General features: G+C 33.1%; 2 protein-coding genes across 5 annotated transcripts; one reads left to right on the forward strand and one right to left on the reverse strand.

The window, feature by feature from the left end:
• On the forward strand, nt 61-13485 carry LOC109716509. Of its 4 annotated transcripts, none has more exons than XM_020241995.1 (19): nt 61-218; nt 411-479; nt 1372-1478; nt 1777-1815; nt 2507-2560; nt 3077-3151; nt 3494-3559; nt 3680-3722; nt 5051-5099; nt 5793-5886; nt 5987-6039; nt 6761-6845; nt 7139-7241; nt 7329-7421; nt 8411-8477; nt 8605-8671; nt 8798-8851; nt 8979-9137; nt 12966-13485. In XM_020241995.1, exons 2-18 carry the CDS (start codon nt 413-415, stop codon nt 9111-9113), a joined length of 1251 nt encoding a protein of 416 aa, XP_020097584.1. In that variant the 5' UTR covers nt 61-218; nt 411-412; the 3' UTR covers nt 9114-9137; nt 12966-13485. The 4 variants fall into 4 exon arrangements, with proteins under 4 accessions (XP_020097584.1, XP_020097587.1, XP_020097586.1 ...); XM_020241998.1 differs by having other exon boundaries at nt 1375-1478; XM_020241997.1 differs by having other exon boundaries at nt 66-214.
• Nucleotides 9481-12764, reverse strand: LOC109716510 (peroxidase 9-like). Its single transcript, XM_020242000.1, has 4 exons — nt 12057-12764; nt 11292-11483; nt 10869-11034; nt 9481-10106 (listed from the first exon to the last, which is right to left on the reverse strand). Exons 1-4 carry the CDS (start codon nt 12318-12320, stop codon nt 9685-9687), a joined length of 1044 nt encoding a protein of 347 aa, XP_020097589.1. The 5' UTR covers nt 12321-12764; the 3' UTR covers nt 9481-9684.

Here is a 21241-nt window from a genome sequence, read left to right on the forward strand (position 1 = left end):
AGAAATCCATTTTAAAAGACTCTATTGTTGAGGGGTCTCGATACATATTTACCTTGTATTGCACTAGCTATTTTTGGTCGCTCGTTCTCCGTTGCACGAAGAGCCTCTCTCTCTCTCTCTCTCTCTCTCTCTCTCTCTCGTGCGATTTGTACCGAAGAAGCTCCACTCCACTATAAACCCTACGCTCCTCCGCTTCGCTTCTCTCTCGATCTTCGTAGGTGACTCCTCTCTCGAACTCGTACTCTTCGATCCAATTTCATGTCCAAATCCCCCCTTTTTAAGTAGTTTTTTTGGCCAATTATTTATGAAGAACCGTACTTTTGTATGAAAATTTTGTCATAATTGCGATGGAAATGCTCGGTTTTTTTGTGTGATGAGCCTAATGATGCCCTTTGCGTTGGATTTGGTAGGGATGTTGCATGGTTGGAGAACTCTGATAATCTATTGGCGAAATGCTCCGTTTTGTTGTAATTTATTAGGTATTACTATTTATGCATGCTTTTTCTATACATTAAATTTGAATTTTTTTTATATGGGGTGACGAAACATTAATACGCAAATACTCATAATCAAAAGGTAAAAAATGTATAGAGAACCCTGAATTTACAGTATTTTTTATTTACACCTTCTCAGCTTTTTAATTGTTTCTTAGTTGAGATGATCTATTTAGGCAAGTTAAGGCCTCGTTTGGTATCGCTGACATTTTTTTCTTTTTAAACAGTAATTCTATATAATTTGATGCGTTGAAAAAAGACTTTTCTTTCATTATTATAGTTGGTTAACTTACAATGAATCCAGTGCAGTAATAGATAACCGCTTGTTAAAAGCAAAAAAAAAAAAAAATCAGAAGTTATTTTTTTATTGCCAAGTAAACACTTTGGATGAAAAGATAGCAAACAATCCTCTATCCACTCCTACACCTTTTGATGTACAAAATTTTATTTAAAAAAAAATAAAATATAAACATGATAATTGATAACTCTATTAGATACTACTTAGTTGTTGTTCAGGTTTTATTTGGTAAAAAGTGATTAAAATCATTAAATCTGGTGGAATTATCAATGAGTTTGATAAAGCCCTCAATTTATTTGATTAAAAATCATTCAATTCCAAAAAGTTAGAAGCTAGAGGGGTGTCAATAAATAAAAAAATTTGAGGTGCCCATTGTTGATGGGCCTGTAAGCATTTTTTTCAAATGAAAAAAAAGCAAAAATTAAGGGTTGTCTGTATAAAATCAATAAAATTGAGGGGTCTATTTCAACCAAAAAAAAAAAGAAGAAATGCAAAAAGCACAGGCCAGAAGAACTTAGAGTTTTGCTGCATAAGTATATAAAGCTAATGGATTGTTCTATTTTTCATTTTATGATGCAGCGGCATTTTTGGCTACCATGTATTTATGCCTACCAATCACGATAGCTGTTGTCGTTCCGAATTCCAATTGTTATGCCCTCGATAATAACAGCCGACTTGTTGATTTTGTATCCTTTGTCAATGATTTTAAGTAGAGATTGCTCACCTAATGAGCTAAAGCAAAGAAATGGATATATTTAAAGTTGTTTTCTTCTAAGCTGCTGCCAGACAGACTGGATAGGCCANGCCTACCAATCACGATAGCTGTTGTCGTTCCGAATTCCAATTGTTATGCCCTCGATAATAACAGCCGACTTGTTGATTTTGTATCCTTTGTCAATGATTTTAAGTAGAGATTGCTCACCTAATGAGCTAAAGCAAAGAAATGGATATATTTAAAGTTGTTTTCTTCTAAGCTGCTGCCAGACAGACTGGATAGGCCAGCCCTTTGAATATGATGGAAAGGTAATAACCAGATACTTAACCATGAGATTTTCTGAATAATTTGAATGCTTTGCAGCTTTATACATTATGCTGATTTCGTGATATTTTCCTTCATTTGAATTTGGGTATGCTTGGAGATCTATAGGATTGAGATTGTCGTCTTCTTGTAAAAATATTTATTTAGTATCTGTTTCTACTCCTATTCAAAGTGTTACTTGTTTCGGTAGATTTAGTTATTAGGGTGACTGATTATGTAAAAAATGATCTATGGTTTGAAGTTTGAGGATACACTGCCAAGAAAAGAGAGTTAGAAATTATTTTGGGGTTGAAATTTTCTAAATTTTCATTGGACCAATTATCAAAGTAATGCCTTCTAGGATTGCCATGCGACTCATGCCTAATATGTTTTACTTTAGGCAATTGTGCATTTCACAAATAGCATAGTCAACTTCCTTAGTGTGTTAGCACTGATAGAAGTTCATTATAAATGGGTCTCCAAACTGAAACAACACTTAAGACAAGAAGAGGAAAGAACTAAAGATATGTCTGTATTTATGTATTTGAAAGGCATTCCCTTAGTCAGAGCTGGATAGACAAATGGATTTAGTAGTTGACATCAAATGGTTTTGTTGTCTGGCTTTTTGCCTTTAATGCTTGCCTTTTTCGAAAGTCTAACCTGGAGAGTGTTGTTCATTTCTATTTTCATAAGCAGGATTCTGATCTGGTTGTCCGATTCTGCAAAGATGTAGAGCGCCGATCACAAGCGGTATGTCATATCAATTTGTAGTATAGTATTAAAATATTTAAAACGGAATATTTGGTGCAGCCCAGAAGTTCTTTCTATTATTTTTTGGGCTTAACTGCTCTTTACTATTCGAAAAAGTTCTCGAAACAAGCATCCTTTATTTTTGGTTCACTATTCTAATTGCCTATAATGGTATGTAGCACTTTTGTACAAGGTGACATTCCATTTGACTTTGCAAAAGAACAATAGTATTGAGATCTGCAAGTCTTATTGAAGAATAATAGACCATAAATAGAATGCATGTATACTTTTAACTAATGGCAGAAACTATCATATTTTCTGTTTAGTGGATGAGAATTAAAAACGAACTTCTTTACCTGCACTTGTTTTTCATATCCTCAATAGCATCATAAGCCCTGTATTTTCTCCAGCATGCTACGACGATGCATCTGGTGTATCTGCTGATCATTCTGAGTCCTGTTTTATAATGCTATGCTGCATAGTGCAATTGATTTGTCCCTTATGTTAATATTGCAGGGTTATGTTGATTTTGGCCGTTTTACTACTTCAAGCCAGTTTATTGCTGGTTCGAAGACTCTAGACTTCATTCAGGTAAATTTGTAGCGCCCTCAATACTTTCCAAAAGTAATGAATCAACTGGTTTTCATTTAAGTTAGCCATTGCAGTAGCTTGTCCTGGTATGGCAAGCAACTCAACTCAACTTTGAATCAAATCAAATTGGCCTTTAATCTTAATGCTAGATAGAGTCATCTCAAATATAGAGAAGTGGTTTGTTTGCTCTTTTGGTTTGTTTGTAGAGATTTCTTTTTGTGTATTTTAAATGATAAAAGCACCCTTACATTGTGTATGTCAGATCAGAGTCATGTTTATGTTGTCAATAAATAAATTCTAATTAGCATTCTTTCTTTAATCCTCTTTTAATTCTTATTTCAGAGATTCTACTATGGAGACTTAACTAATTGTGAACAAAGCTTTGACAAATTGGGCCGTACAGCTCAGGTTGGTAACTGATTACTTTCGATTGTCAATTCAGCATTCATCAGTTTCCCACACATTTGGTAATCATTCACTTCATTTACATTAGATAACTTTATCCATACTTGGGCATGCCCATCTCAGGTGAATATTATATGTGGAAATTGCTTAAATGGAGCATGTAAAGGTCTGTAATACTTTTCCCAGTTTTTCCAAATTTCTATTTGTTGGATTATATTTGATCTTGATGTTTTCGATAGTAACTGGATTAGCTTGTTTAATCATTTCTTTTTTGGTAATTTATCCTACTTTTTAGCAAATGGTAAGAAAATCTGATGTCTCTCACAATTTCAATTTCTGATCTCATCCTATTTATAGAGTGTAATTATACCGTGGAGATAACTGGTTAATATCTTTCAACTGATTCCCTTAGTAAATATAGATCGTAGTTTACTAAAGGTTTCATAAACTTGTTTGTGCTCTTCCTTCTGTTTCGAGGTGGGGGTGAACTTCTACATATGTTTGAATTCTTCATCCTCCCATCGTGTTTTGATTTCAGTTTTTCATCCTGCTTTGAGACATCCTTAGTGAAATACAGTAGCACACTACTTCTGGTACTGTTTCATTGTGAACTTAGCAAGTATTTCGGGTTGTTAGTTTAGCTGATTGTATGACCTTTTCTGCCATTATAGCTGCTGATTAGCTAAGGTTAAACTGAGAACTGCGATGGGCTTGGTTATTGTTATTTTCCGTTAGAGAAGAAGCACTTTTTTGGAGGATACGCTAATAGCCTGGCGTAAATGCTCTATGGCTGTAAGCCTGTAACTGGGCTTTATTCTCATAGGCTCATAGCTGTCTCCATCTTAATGATTACATTCTTCATAGATATTACCTTTATTTATCTATTGATATCTCCTCTGTCCTCTTGAGTCAGCCCTGCTCCATGCTGTTGTCTACTAAATTAAAAAATAATAATAGAAAAAAAAGTTAGCGGAATTTTCTATGTGTTTTGTGGTGGTAGCAGCGGGCATGATTTCAGGCACAACCCAAACGAGAAAGAACACCTCTTGATAAATCCTTTATTGCAAATTATCATTTGGCCTTCATTATACTATAAGGACGTTCAATTGAAAGAGAATGACAATCTAGGGCTAAGAATACATTGGTCAGCCCGCAACCTGTCAGTTATAGGGCAAAAACTGAGACTGACATAAGACCATGAAACTACATGCATATGAAGTGGTTTCAGCCAAAACTCGATCAATTTGGATGAAAGCTCTGAAAGGCTGAGACTAATGAATTTCGATCCAGAGCATGTTGAGTTTCAGCAAAATTTGCTAGTTTTGGCCAAATCCTCAAAACTCTTCTAGTTTTAATAAATTGGCATATCTGCAAGAATGAGATAGGTTTCGACTGGAACTTTACACCTTAGTCGGCATAATTACATTTGGTCAATATTCACATCTTACTGGATTTTCTTAGTAGTTTTCTGCTCAAGTTGTTTTTATTTTGCAGGTGACCTTGGTTGCATATGCAGTGTCACTTATGATAAAACAATGTGCAGGTACTTCAGCCATGCTGACGCATTCTAGTCCTAGTTTCTGCAATTATTTTCCTCACTTCTAAGTTGCCATCATTTCACTGTATACAATTCAAGCCCTGTAGTAACTTAATGTCCTTAAGGCCCTGTTTAGATGTCATAGTAAGTTATCCAAGGATAACTTATTTGGTATAAGAATTTTCTAGTATGATTGTACGTAGGAAGTTTGAATTTTAACTTCTGAAAGATCTTGCTACCCATGATTTGGTAGGACAGCATATTTAACCTACGAGGTAATCCATCTTATTCTGAAAAAATAACTTGAAGGCCAAATATGGTATTCTCTTCTAAACATTTGATCACATTTCACATTGTCCGAATGTACAAATTTCTCAACTAAATCAAGAGGATATACCGAATAAGATATTCACGCATCCAAACAGAGCCTAAATGTTCAATTGCTAGTTCTTGCATTTCATAAAATTTTTGGTTTAAATGCGCTTTGTGTTAATCCGGACAATCGTAGGTTAATAAACATACTGAATATATAGATTCATGAAGTATCTGTTGCAAAAGGTTGGTGAACCAAATGTCAATTAAAAATTAAGTAGAACTTATCTTTTAAAGTCAATTCTTGGTTGGCGTAAAAGGGAATCTAATAATATTTTAATTTAACATTTTGGATTCAAACTTTACACAATTTACTTTTCTCTCCAGGGTTGTTGTTGAACTTGCAATCCCATGTGCTAAGCGTGGATCCCGAGTGTTTAAGGGTTTCACCATGGGTTTTAATCCCCGATCATGGGAAGTTGTAAGGATGATTCTTCCTTTCTCTTTCTTGTTCCATCCTTACCCCATGATTGATTCTTTCTCTTTTTTTGATAAACTGTGTGATTTGTCTTTTGCGTCAGGTTTACAATGGGATGACTCAGCTGGGATTTGAAAAATCTCAGCATGAATTTAGGTATCATCTGCGGCTTAGTTGTCGAAATTCTTGGACAAAGAACTTTGCTTAAAGTAATTGATTAACTACTGTACAGTTTGTTGTTTCAAGTACAATTTGTCGACCTTTATCTTATTCTCTTCTACCATGAGGGGAAAAAAACCAACAAGAATTTACATCAGTAGGACAACAGACATTTTTTTTCTTTTCACATGCTTTCATATGCAGCTGTCATTTGGGTACATACAGCTGCTTTTTCGTGATATATTTTGCTTTCCACAAATTTTATTTTCTATAGCTTTTTGATATTCATCTATAATAAGTACTCTGAGAGTTCCGTTTTCTTAGGCCAACTCAATGAAGTCTCAAAAGATAGGGAATATGTTAAGTTCAGTTTATGATTCTTCAGAATAAATTTAAATTTTCATTTGTAACTAGTATAAGAATTTGAGCTGTAAAATAATATGGAAACCTTTTCCTTATTTTATATGCCGCAAATCAGAATACTAAGAGTATCCATTCAGCTATGTCCTTTTGTATCTTTCAGTGACACCTTCTGAGGTTATATATGCCACAATTGGCTAAGCTGCTACTGCTATTTTTTTTTCCCCCTTCAAGTGAACTGTGTGTTGAAAAGATTAATATTCTGTATATTTACTTTTCCATAAATTGGATTACACTTTTCTTTCATGTCCTTATTTGGTCATCTCTCTCACCGTAAATGCAATTTATAAACATGCAGTTTTGGGACCGAGCAGACCCATGTTTCTCTTTATCTCACTGCTGTATCTGCTTTCTCAGGCCTTGTGGGAAAACCAGTTTTCAAGGTTAGCATACATTTATGCCTTCTTCCATATTATTTGCTTGCTTTCTTATTGTCCTTTAAATTATTGATTCAATACCATCTATTAACACACGTCTCCTGTCAAATCTGAATTTTCACACATACTTCTCCCTCACAAAAACACCCTCATTTTATGTTGGGGATTTCATCCAATTCATGAAGAAAAACAGAGAAGTATATGTGAGAAGCTAAGATCTTGAGGCATCTGGAAGAATTCTAGTTTTGCAGGGTATGTTTGAGGATTATATATGTAACTTATCTATTTAAGTGATACAGGTTACGCCAGAAAGAGGGTTGGAGGTAAAGATTTCAGGGTCAGGAGCAAGTGGTAGCCCTCCTACAACTTTATCTCCCACAATACTACATGTGAACTGGAGATGTATGGCAGTTTTAAAGTTTATATACCATTTGTTTCTTGTCTTTTACAATAGAAGAAAACTAAGAATTCTATTTACCCTTTTGCTAGGTGAAACTGCTCGTGATGAACCATATGGAGTTGACTTCTTGATTCCTGTTGAGGGTTATGATCCAATTGAGTTCACTCTCACCAAGATATGTGGTTAGTTCTTTGTAGATATAATTTTAAACTGTAAATGTGGTTTCTTGTTTTGGAGCAAAATTTATTCCCACCAAAGATTGTTGTGCCACAGCACAGCAGCTCAGGGAATGCTAATATCAGCACACTACATGTGCCATTGGCACGCTACTGGCACATTTTCATAAAAAATTAGCCTTGATTGTTTTAGTATCTCTAAGACTAATAGCTATAAAAATGGCTCAAATGTTATATCTTACACAATTTTGTAAGAATAGAATCATAAAGACCGTCGTAATAAGAAAAATATATATTTTATATATACTATGAAATTATATGCATGAAAACAAAATTAGAGTTATAATTAAGTAAAATTTGTAGAAAAATACTACCACAGGTAACTTCAATACATCTAAAACGACAAAGTGTTGGGGAGATCGTATCTATATTTTTTCAGTAAAAGATAGTCTCGTTATGCAAACAAATTCACCACTTTCAACAAATGTCAGTATATTTACAAGATCTACATATTTCAAGTATGGAAAAATCTTTGTAAAATTTTTCATCTTAAAAAACAAAAAAAAAATCTCAAAAAAGATCCCAAAAACTTCCAAAAACAAATTATTTTGTCGATGCGGTATTGGCATGACCCTGCACCACGTGCCGGCATGGCCTCTGCACGGTATGGCATGTGCAGCACGGTGCGGCACAAGTGGCGCGGGCAATCCTTGATTCCCACAACAATAGATAAAAGTGAATCAAAACTCACTGCAGAATATTTTTAATTGATGAGTTTCATTAATTATGATAAAGAGAAAGATCTTGAATCTAACATATACATCTAGATTCTAGTCTTATCTTGACTCTGTTATGTTCAATTAATACCAGCTATCAAGCAACTATCCAACCATGAACTAATAGAAGCTTTTGTCAAAACTTCTTGTGCTGATGACCATCTCATCTTTTTCGATATGGAAAAATTGACCACGTTATACCACATTCCTGTCTTGAAGGTTATGGCCAAGGTACAGAAGGTGATGCTGCAAGGGGATGGGCCATATTTGGAATACTTTCTTGCATGTATGGTTCCTTAAAGTATATTCTGCTGAAATATACTTACTTTTACCCCCTAACTTTTAGTAATTACAGTTTAAACTTGCCAAAACTTTAATTGGTTGTGATTTGGTCTGCAATGCTCCTGATCCAGCTTCATTGTCCTATCAACTATATTTTGCTGTGGAGGGTTCATCTACAAAACACGTGTCCAGCATCTGGTTGGTTTGCACTCAATTATAAGTAGAATTTTTCTGGGCAACATATTCGCCATTTTTTCTTTTCTTTTTTTGTAAAATATCATACAATGAAAAGTTATTACACTGACCACTTTCCACCTTTTGCAGTATGGTCTTGATGCATTGCCTGGAATGACCCTTCTCTCCGCCTGTTTGCAAGCTGTGAGTGACTTCTTATTGGACAAGATTTCTCTCTTTTTTTTCCTTTGTGGTCACTATCTTTTTTTTATTTTTGGCTTAGTGATGATAATCTCAATGAAGAATTTAATTTGATCTGTTATAAAATCAGGTGAATGGACCAAGGGGTTATATACCAGCAGACACTACTAATGGCAATTTTGTAAATCAAGCATCTTGGGAGCGTCCTGCTGATCCAGCACAAGCAACACAAAGAGCAAATGAGAGGAGATATGGGTCAATGTGAACAAATAGATTATTAAATTTTCAGGTTCTTCTCTATTTTTGCATGCGACAGAGAATACTACCGTATTTTTTTTTTTCTTTTATATCTTACAAATATAAGGAATTGATGCTTTTACCATACCCCAATTTTGTACTTTTCTGAGTTGACTTGCTGCTTACTGTTGTCTGCAACTTTTTCTTAACCAATTAACTCTAATGTTTAACCGCTATTTTGGCTTAAAATAGGTTCAGTTCTGCATGTTACAAGATACACCTATTTATACATACTTAATTATTGATTTTTCGGTGCAAAAATAGCAACAGCATAAAAAATAGAATGCTGTAGGACATCTAGTTGGGAGATACATCCAAGGGAAGTTTTGTCACAATAGCCAAAGTTTGAATAACTTTGTTAAGCCGATTTAACAAGCCATGCTTCCTTTGAAGGAGTTGCAGTACATTAAGCAATAACAGCAATATTGATTACAGATGCATCATAGCAAACAAGAAACTATAAGAGTTAGCACACTCAAACACCATAGAATACTCGTACTAACCAGGACAAGTGCAAAAAAGCCAAAATAACTGGATGACTATATATCCTCATTAATACTGCGACAATTCTTGCGAACTTCTCCATTAAAGCCAGTGAGGGGACTTATGTTCCCCATTTTGACTATTGACTTAGCATACTGTTCAAAGAAGAGCTGTTCATCTTCTGCATAACTTTTAACCAAATCCATTGTTTTTGCATCATTTCCAGTCAGAAGAACTTCATCTGAGTTAAGGAGTCCTTTTCCTTGCATAATCGAGTTGTAGTAATAGTTGTCAAACTTTGTGGGACTAGTGAAATCAAGGGGAGTTATGTTGTTATCGCCACCCGAGCGGGGACACACTGATCTCAAAGTGTAATAGAAGCTTTTTTCTAGGGTTGCGTCCGCTTCATTATCTCCATTCTGGTTGTAGAGCCTTTGTTTGAAACTCACACATCTTGCCATTCCAATTGTATGGCTTCCTGTTAAAAGGGGCAATTGAAGATGAAAATGAAATGGAATAAACCAAATTGGTTTGCTAGTAATACGTGGTGAACGATAGTTGTTATTGATTTATTAGTGAGAGTTTCTAGCAGGAGTGTGCGGCACCATTGACTAGACAACTAAATAAATATTGGAAGAGGCAATGCCCATGGCGTTCAATTTGTATAGAATTTCTAATTTGCATAGTGATGGTTTTACAAACATTGAATGTATAGAATGGAATTCTTCTTTTTTCTGCTTAGGAACAAGAAGAGATTGAATATTAAGAATCAGGTAACCTAGGGATATATGCATTTTTATTAATGCAGTAGATGGAACCAGCCAAAAACAGCTTTTGGTTGGAAACAGTGAAATGCCAAAGCCTGACACAAAAATATCCTGCATTACTTGTTATTAAAAACTAATGCAACAAAGTTGAGACACTGTCTAACAGAAGCACTTCTCTGTAAACTGATTAGCTCGTCTTTCTTTGTTTAGGAACTCATGGGCCATGTCAATTAATTGTTTAAATGTCCTATGGGAATTGGCCGGTGCAGAGAAACATTGATGCTCGAAGGTTTAGTAGCTTCTAGATGTACCTGTCTGGACAAAACTATTGCTCCTAACTCTAGTTATATGACTTGTACACCTCACTATACATTCTCTTTAACTAACAGTTAGTAACCTATTTTCAAGACGATAATTTTGAGAAATGCTACTTGTTTTGGATGGTAAATCTCTTGAATGACAAATTCATATACCTGAGAGAGCTACCAGATCCACTTCATCCAGCCCTTGCCTTTGGAAGAGTTTTAGGAGATGCTGTAAGGTTGAATTTGGCGGAGGTATATTGGCATTTGCAAACTTTAAACTCGCTGTTATTGAATCCTTTCTTCCCAGTGGAAGCACCCAAGTAGGTCCACCACTCTGTCACAGAATTTAAAGCAAGTAATTTCTTATATGTAAGAACCTATGCTTTATATTCAAATTGGGTCTTAAACATTCTATGGTATTTGGATATTGCACTTCCATGTCGGACAATTTTTTGCAATATGGTAGAGGCTAAGTACAAAAGCTATTATAATGTAATAAATCCAAGCAAATTTATGCTCATCTTTTCACAAACAATGCTTTAGCTTATGCTGAGTAGAATCCTGTTAGCTTTAATGAGAATTTTATCTTACCAATACAGTAGAATCTCTTGCGGCGAGAGCAACAATGTCAGCGCAGGAAACAGTTCCTGGGCATACTTCTTCAACTTTGGCTTTTATCTCATCAATCACTTCAAACCCTCTTAGAGAGTTCTTATTTGGAACTGCACCTTTCTCACTTACAATTTTCTCGCTATCATCCAATAGAAGTGATGCATCACATCCCTGAAATGGCTCAATTTATTGAACAAGATTAGTATGAATACAAGATGAAATGTTAGTGTGATCTACTGCTACATTAAGGATGGGATTTTGGAGTTTGGGAACTTTAGATATACATTGATCCAATATCGCCTGCTTGTGTATATACCCCTTTAAAATCTAAATTCATATATGCCCCATGACGGTGCAGTTTCATGAGAAATACTCATAGGTTGACAAATTGTCAAGTTAAAGCTAGTTAGTTGGTTTTTTGTATTAGAAAAAGTTTTTCCATAAGGAGCACATTTAAGTACAAAAATATACATGTATATATGAAAATTGACAGTTTGCAGGTGTATGTACGGTATGTGATAGATAACATTGCATGGCTACATATATAAATACGAAATATCTATCTTATTATACCGCTAAAGTTGATTTGAACTGTAAATGCAACACGATGCTTGACCAATGACAGTTCTCATTCACTAGCTAATTATTGTTTTGGTGACTAAATATAGTGTCCATAATAGCATTTCTTAATACGTGAAATAAAAAAACCCTGCTACATCGATAGTCAGAATATACTTATTTAACCTGAACAAAGCAATCATGGAAATGAAGCCTAAGGAGAGAAGCAGCCATTCTAGGTTCCTTTGCAATTTCCCTCTCTAAAACAGACATCACAATTTCATCTACTTGAGGGCAAGAGAATTGATAGTATTCTGGGTATAGACTCCACTGTGGAACTCCCCCAACAGGAAAACCACCCCAGAAAGGGTTGAATCCAGGGAAAGCAAGGGAAAGGGAGAAGTAAAAGGAAACAATAGAAATTGCAATGAGTACTTTGTGAGAAGCCATGATATTGAACTGTGATACGGTATGATTTAGGGACTGTTTCTATATTTATAGGTGTTTGTATGATTCTCTACTCCACTGTAACCACTCCTCTTGTAGAAACATCGGTAATAGTGCATATGCAGGTGTTGTTGACCATACAGAGGGATAGCTTGTTTTTATTACCTGCATATTCTTGATTATTAGTTCTTCTTTCCACTAATATTTTACTAGTATTTCATGTCTACAAAGATGAACTTCTACTTTTGATTTCACTAAGTTCTTTCCCCTTTTTTTTCCGAAACTTTTAGTTGGACTTTTTAGCTGCTTTTACATGTATATACCCCATGCAAAATCATCTATTTACACATATATACATCTGTAAATCTAAATTTTCAAATATACCATTTGCAAGTGGAGTTTTGTATAGAAAAACTCATATCGTAAGTTGGGGAATCATGCAATTAATGTGAGTTGCTTACAGAAAGTTCTTTTAGACGGGCACTTTGGCGAGTACAAGGGTGTATATATGTAAAGACAAAAATTCAGATTTTGTTGCTTTATGTGTGTAAATAGATATTTCAGCAGGGCTGTATATACCTAGAGTTCTCGTCTTTTATTTGATTCATATTCATCATTTCTATCTGAAAAATGTTTCTCTTTGTCCAGGTTTTAAACAACTTCATGCTCGACTATCAAATGCTGGTGATTGCATTCTTATTTACTGCTCTAGAAAAGAGAACACTAAATTCCAAGAGAAAGGAATTGGTATTAGTTCTAACTACTACTAATGCAAAGGAAGCAGGTGGGATAAATGGAGAGAGTGGAGATGTAGTGGAGTTGGGACTAAATCCTTCTTATAATCCTTAATTGGAACACTTGAATGGAGTAGTTAGGTACTCTTCGAAAAGAAACTGCTTAATACTTGTGATCTCTTAACCTAGCAGGATTAGGAAGAAATTTTTCCTTTTTTCTCTTTTGAAATATTATTCTCGAAGTAAAACTAGGAACGAAGGGTTCATCTGATATTACTTTGTAATCTGAGGAACATATTATTGTTGATTCAGGTATGTTTATTCTAATCTATTCTGCTTCTTGTAGTATGAACTATGAACTTCGAGTGGGATTCATGTTCTGGATCTATGCGAAGAATCTGCTAATTTATACTTAAAGGGTGATTTTTTTTTTTCGTCGTTAGTTAGTCACTTGGATCGATTCTGCAGTTATTTGTTCGATTTTTGTATGGCATTCTCCTAAAATACTGTGATCTTATGAGGCATTTCTTTTTAAGATGATGATCCTTTTGTAGTCATGTTGAATGGATGTCATTGATAAGGTTGAAGCAACTAGTTATAAATGTAGGACTGTGTAGCACCATCATGATCCAAAGATTTTTTGTGATTTAATTTTATTTTGCATAAGGAAACAAGATTACAAAAACAACAAACCTGGTTATTTTGTAATAATACAGGAACAATATTCCCAAGCCCTCCTCTTTCTTTTTTTTCTTTTTCTTTTTTTGGTTCTTACTGGTTCTCTCTAATGACTGGTAAAACATGAAAAAAAAAACTTGTTTGCATTAAAGAGAGTAACAATTATGGGCTGCATATAAAGCCTCCCATGTAAATTCTCCTCATCATCCAAACCTATCAGTGTTATGAGACTAAATTAAATATATTTCCCATAAAGGGCCACAGTTGTACTTAATTTACTCCTTCCTAACCTCTCTATGAAGCAAACTCTTTTTGAGTAAAGTTTTTTTATGTATTTACCCTCTTTGAAAAGTCTTTAAGTCATGTAGTACTTTCACTATTGAGCTTTTACTCAAGTGTCTTAAGAAACCAAGAGGATAAGAAAGCAATAACAGCTCAATGTACCCAAGAACATGAATGTAGCCTAGAAATTTTCATACAAGTCCAAAAAAAAACCCATCTATATAGAATTAATAGGGTAAAATGAATCGATAGTATACTCTAGTTTCCAAACATGGCAAAAGATTAAACTTTTTCTTAAAGAATAACCATTTTGATTTCTTTTATATTGTAAATGGCTCACTTTTAGTTTACTTGAAACATGGTCAATTAAGTATATCATTTTACAAGAGAAGTACACTTCCTTTTTAATGCATGGTTAGGAACTTACAATGTACTATATGGAAAGTTCAGATGGTAAAAAATTGAAAGTACATGGTCCGAATTACTTCGAATTACTTCTCTTCGACTGCTTGTTTCTATAGCTGTAAAACCAAAGTTTTTTCAATTCTATTATTTATTTAGCACGAAGTACTGAATGGCGTTAAAGTTGAAGTTTTTATTGTTAATATTTCATTATATTTTTCTGATCACTTTTTTTTTTTCGTAATTGACCTCTGCTCTGAATAGGCCAAAATCAATTAAGGTATTTCAAAAAGTTTGAGTTTCAATCGAAGATAAAATAACAGTTAATCAAACAATAAACATAATAATATGTATATGATCGAAAACCACTTCATCTCTCACCGGTTTTAGTCAAACAAACACCCGCTAAGAAACCACCTAGACAATTTAATATAAGCATGCAACTGACCCAGTAGTCATTGTTTGGATAGACTAATATTTCCTACATATATTCTAAACCTATATATATATATATATATATAATATATTACCTTGAAGACAAAATCATAACGTTCTAAAGGTTCCATATCCTAAACATGATGGTCAATATCTTTTCCCCATGATAGTGTGCTCATATATTCTTTCTTATTACATGCAATAATTAATAACGCATGTGTAAAAAGAATCAAATCCTAGGGCCTTCTATAGTTATACTATATATATATATATATATATATATATATGCATGGTTGTACTAAATTGCGAATAAAGTGTTGTAAATAATTGTGCCCTAAGGAGCCCTAGTCAAAGTTGTCCGCAATCTCTGGTGCAGTTGTTGGGTAGGTGCAACACTAAATTGGTGCAACAACATCTTATCATAACAAGGTGTATGTTGAGGGAAATTATTTTCCCTGCACCTGATGTATTCGTACGTACGTGTCATATATACGCTACGCTCCTGTAATTCAATTACAGAGGTCTCAAAATAAGATTCTGATTTTTTAAATATGGTCGATGATGTTTAAATGCGACATATCACAAATCGTAAAGTTTGGATATATACTTGTTGGTTTCTTATTAATTGTGTGGTTCTATAATTAACAATCATTAAAACAATTTAAGTGTAAATTTATGCAAAATATGTGTTTTCTCAAAAAAGTTTTTAAAATTCAGGTGGCTAAGCATAATGGGGCTAAAATAATTCACATAGTACTATTTGTTTCCCCTCCTTTTTCATATATGTAGGTAATTTTATGTTGTAGATCTTATCTATTGGATATTAATTAAGTGTGCCATGTGATGCGTCTAGTGCAAGCAATAATTTCTAGGTATGGTACTGCTTACACAGAAGCAAACACACAAATTAGTTAGAAGGTCAAAGTTGATTAATTGCACTATTGATAGCACAAATGAGTTACTCATTTTAAATCTCCTCCCCTATTTTGACTATTGAAGAGAGTAGGTATCAAATCCATTTTTTTAAAAAAAAAAAAGAAGAGGAATCAACAACATTTCACATGGGTCAGTACTACTTTTCCCCAGCACACCTTTCTCTATGATAATAATAATGTTTTATGAAGTGACTAAAAGTTAGTAATGATAGTAAATAATAGTAAACCCTTGAGACACCTTGGATCATCTTCTTAGTACTAGCCTATTCATTCACAATGTTCCAAGAACTAAAGAATATAATTTTAAGGACCTATTGAGTATTAGGGCTAATTGCATCGCCACTTTCCAACTGAGCCAGCATCAATCTTATCCTGTGGCGAAAAGTCAGGTTGGATTGAGTGGCGTTTGAAATGGCGTAAGGCTGAGATGAGCCGAGTCATGTTTGAAGTGGCGTGAAATTAGTTAGGCCGAGTCACAATCGAGATCTTTGGTTGCTATATTTGTACACTTTATATAAGTGAATTGGTTGCTTATTTTTAACAAAGGCACCAACGATGCGACACCACCCTTTAATCACTATGTTTTCTTTTAGTTTAATTAGTTGTCGATTTTTTTTTTCTTTTTCTCCTTATATCTAAGTTTTTAACTTTAGCATTAGGTCTTACTATTGAAAGTACCATTAATTCTAATTAAGTGAAATAGCCACCGGCAAAATTTGTTGGTGTTAATGTGGTAATTTTATTAGAGTTAACATTGTTTCTAAAGATGGATCTTAATTAATTGAAACACACAATACTATGCTCACTAACTAATTCTACACCATTTTACAAACNTATGATAATAATAATGTTTTATGAAGTGACTAAAAGTTAGTAATGATAGTAAATAATAGTAAACCCTAGAGACACCTTGGATCATCTTCTTAGTACTAGCATGTTCATTCACAATGTTCTAAGAACTAAAGAATATAATTTTAAGGACCTATTGAGTATTAGGGCTAATTGCATCACCACTTTCCAACTGAGCCAGCATCGATCTTATCCTGTGGCGAGAAGTCAGGTTGGATTGAGTAGCGTTTGAAATGGCGTGAGGCTGAGATGAGCCGAGTCATATTTGAAGTGGCGTGAAATTAGTTAGACCGAGTCAAAATCGAGATCTCTGATTGCTATATTTGTACACTTTATATAAGTGAATTGGTTGCTTATTTTTAACAGAGGCACCAACGATGCGACACCACCCTTTAATCACTATGTTTTCTTTTTGTTTAGTTGTCGATTTTTTTTTTCTTTTTCTCCTAATATCTAAGTTTTTAACTTTAGCATTAGGTCTTGCTATTAAAAATACCATTAATTCTAAGTGAAATAGCCACCGGCAAAATTTGATGGTGTTAATGTGGTAAATTTTATTAGAGTTAACATTGTTTCTAAAGATGGATCTTAATTAATTGAAACACACAATACTATGCTCACTAACTAATTCTACACCATTTTACAAACAACGAAATTTAATGGTTGGATTTCTTTCTCGATATCCTTATAAGTTATGCATGTAAGTATATATAGCATTACTAATTGTAGCCATAAAATAATTTGAAATTAGGGTGAAAAGTTAGGGACCATGGCTTCAATTAATTTTCGATTAGCTTGAAATTTTAGATTCCGCAAGAGACAATATTTTAGCTTCAACATGCAAAAAATAAGATGGCAATTGTTTGGTGGATTTTAAGTCCCCATCCCCCCAACACACATAAATTTTTCGGAGGTACAAGGTACATATATAAGAAAATAAGTGTACCAATTGTTACACTAAGTCCCCCTCAATCATATTAAACATTTACACGGACCATTAATTATGGGGTCATTAGTCATTACCAACAATTCATATGTAGTTGTTGCACTTGAATTAAGGACCCTCGAATACGATGGGTGAATCGATCGATCTCTCAATGGAAAATACATTTTACCATCTCACTACTGTAAATCAGTTGGTTGATACCTTCAAATCACTCTACGCTTGAATATGAGGGTGTGTGCACGTGCAGTATCTATCAACTTTTTCTTTTTTTGAAAGAATTGGTTGTTTCCTTTCGATTGGATTAACATTTTGATTAGTATAAAATTTTGAGTTTATAGCTTTCGATCATTTGGTGATCCAAATAAAGCCTTTTTAATTGATTAACAAACGCTTTTCGCGACAAATTATTTTGTTTAGAATTAGCTTTTAATCTCCAAAACCAGCTTTGAAATCAAAACTAATCGCGACATCAAAAAGACCCAAAAAAATGCATTTATTACGAACGCTTTTAGTTACTTTTATCTACCGCAATACCAAACTAGCTAGGCTTTAGTGATATACAGTTTCATTACATCGATCTACATAACAAACATTACCATTCATTAAAAAAAAAAAATCCAAATTAAGTTTCATTTTAAAAATCTTAGTAATTTGGATATATTGGACTATTATTCAAAACAAGTTTTCTTTTTTTTAATTCAATCATAATGTTAATTAATTGTTAAGCAACAGGTTTAATTTCCTAATGTTTAATTGTATCTCACGGCTCGAATAATTAGACAAACATATTATTGTTATTATTATTATTATCATTAAATGTCACACCACGTTATAAAACATTTTTACCGTGTCAAATTTGGGCAATTGATTAAGTTGGAGTGTTGGACTATCACATCATATAGCATCACCTCAATTCACTGTTGCTTTAAAAATTGTGAAGCCTAAGTAATAAAAGTAAAAATAATTAGATCCAAAAAGGACGAATAAATTTGTTAAACGTCCCCGAACAAATTAACTACTCATAGTGCCCACAAACTGTACTGGACGTGAAATTTCACCAAGCTAGGCACATTAATTGGTTACGTTTTTAACTATTTTACTATTAAATTGTAAATTTATAGTTTAAAGTGAAAGCTTAAAATTTTATTAAAAAGCATTGATTAAAGCAAAACTCGAGACTGCATTATTGTTTTGTAGTTGTACACATCTAATTATTATACTATTTATTTATCAATTATTAAATTATTTTTATGTCATGTACATACAGATTAAATAAGATATTATTTATTTACTCAAATAAAAACTAATAAATCGATAATTGCATAAAATGACCAGCCTCTTTACTACTATATATGCAAACTTATATATAAAGNTTTTAAAAAAAAGGGAAAAGATAAATAAAATAATATAAAATCATAGCATGAGCTTCCATGCAAGAAGAGATCATAGACCAATTCTCTTCTAGCTAAATGTATAAGTGTGTTAGTGTGTGGTTAAGTTACCTGCTACATAAATTATATATATGACATGAAAACATTCATTATTTTGACTTATTCAGCATGAAGCTTCTCCTAAAAAGCTATTTTCTATTGCAATAAAATCAGGAAGGAGAAAGGAAAGGGACTTGAGAGGATGCCATGCACTTAGTCAAAGGGCAGGTATTCCTGCTTTCGCTGTCATCTACTAAACCCTCCTTATCTTTGATGAGAGATGAAGCTTTGTTTTTTTCTTTCCTTTTCCTTAGAAAAAAAGAAACTTTAGTATATATAAGTCCCTTAATTTGTCATAATTAAATTGTAATTTACTACACAAAGTATGGCACTTTTTACTGGCCTTTTTGTGGTTTAATTAGTTCTTAGTTAATTTAATTTTCTGTAAAAAGCTGGCATCAAAAGTGCAGTCAAATGTAAAGGCAGTTAAGTTTAGGTACATGCATGACTCTAGCATGTCTCACTAAAATACCAGCAACATAAAAATATAGGTGTTAAATAAGATGACATAAGTGTTATTTTCTAAAGACTTAAAACTATTAGAGAACGTTATATTTTAATCGGTAAAATTATAGTAAAACTTAACGTACAAAACTTATCTGAGCTATGAACCATCTTGGAAAAGCTATCCAACTTTTTAAACTTTTGATTTCACTATCCAATCTTTCTATTTGTTTGGTTTGAGTCGGTTAATAACATTTCGCTTCAAAATTTAAATACGTCATATATATATCGTTACAGAGTTAGCTAGTATATTCCATATAATTCTCACAACTATAAGTTTATTGAAATAAGTGATTGGCTAAATTTAGAGTCAAGGTAAAAAAATTGAAAGACTAGAGAGTAAAATCGTCAGATTTTTAAAATATTGGATAGTCATTTTCAAAATGGTCCATAGTTCGAAAAAGTTCTCTACTTTGTTACCATTTTAATGTTTATACATTCAAAATTTCTTCTCACATCTGACTAGGAGCCTAATAAGATCCGAACTCTGAATTTCTCATTATGATACCATGATAAATAAGGTAAAACATTAGACCTAAAATAATGAAACCTTACTATTCATGTTAACTAGAGAAATAACAATAATTCTTAATTTATGTAGCTACTAGAGTGAGGGCAAAGTAAAGTAGGTTTAATTACAAGATAATAAAGTGCAATAGTACATATAATGCTAGAGAACTTTTGAAGTTTTTTTTTCCATTTTTTAACTTCTCTTTTAAGACAATTAATTAGCTATCATTGCTGTCCTCTCAAGAGGGTGCACACAGGTCTTCTTTTCCTGTAGATGGATCACATCATGAGGTATGCACCTCTAAACCTTGTGACTAAAATATACATAAACCCAATAAAATATTAATGGGGCTCAAGTGTGACTCATTAGAACTTTTGACTAGGCAAAGAGCTAGCTAGCTTCTTCTCCAATATTAGAACTTTCTCAAATGTGACTCATTCACAAGAGATATAGTAATCTTAAGTACTATAACAACATCAATTAGTTTGACATTATTGCCCCTCTATGTATTGTCACCTGCATAATTAATTAGGGAAGTTTCCTAATTACAATCTACTGCTTTGTGATCTGCCAAAATAAAGTGATCGATGTATGAAACCTACTTTGAAAACTATTTTTTATGTATGAAATTAAATAATATATATTCATATATACTTTTCTGAAGTTCTTTGAAATTAATTATNAATTACAATCTACTGCTTTGTGATCTGCCAAAATAAAGTGATCGATGTATGAAACCTACTTTGAAAACTATTTTTTATGTATGAAATTAAATAATATAGATTCATATATACTTTTCTGAAGTTCTTTGAAATTAATTATTTATGAAGTTATTACATATAATGAGGCATTTGAGAAATAAAAAAAATGTAAATCCTCGAGCTGTGGAGAAAGACAAAATAACCATCTATGTACTAATTAAGTTATTTTGAAAATAAAAACTTCAATTAACACTCTTCTTTTGTGAAGATATGTATATATATATATATATATATATATATTCAAATAATTAAGTTCTAAGACTTTAACCTAGGGATAAATTAATTGGACCTTAAATATTAATTAGTAAGCTAATTAATACTTTGCAAGCAAGCAAATAAATCAGGGAGATGCATGCATCTTTTCATATGCCCTATTAACTAAACATTATCTTCAATT

Source organism: Ananas comosus, linkage group 10, assembly GCF_001540865.1.
Source record: "Ananas comosus cultivar F153 linkage group 10, ASM154086v1, whole genome shotgun sequence".
Classification (NCBI taxonomy): domain Eukaryota; kingdom Viridiplantae; phylum Streptophyta; class Magnoliopsida; order Poales; family Bromeliaceae; genus Ananas; species Ananas comosus.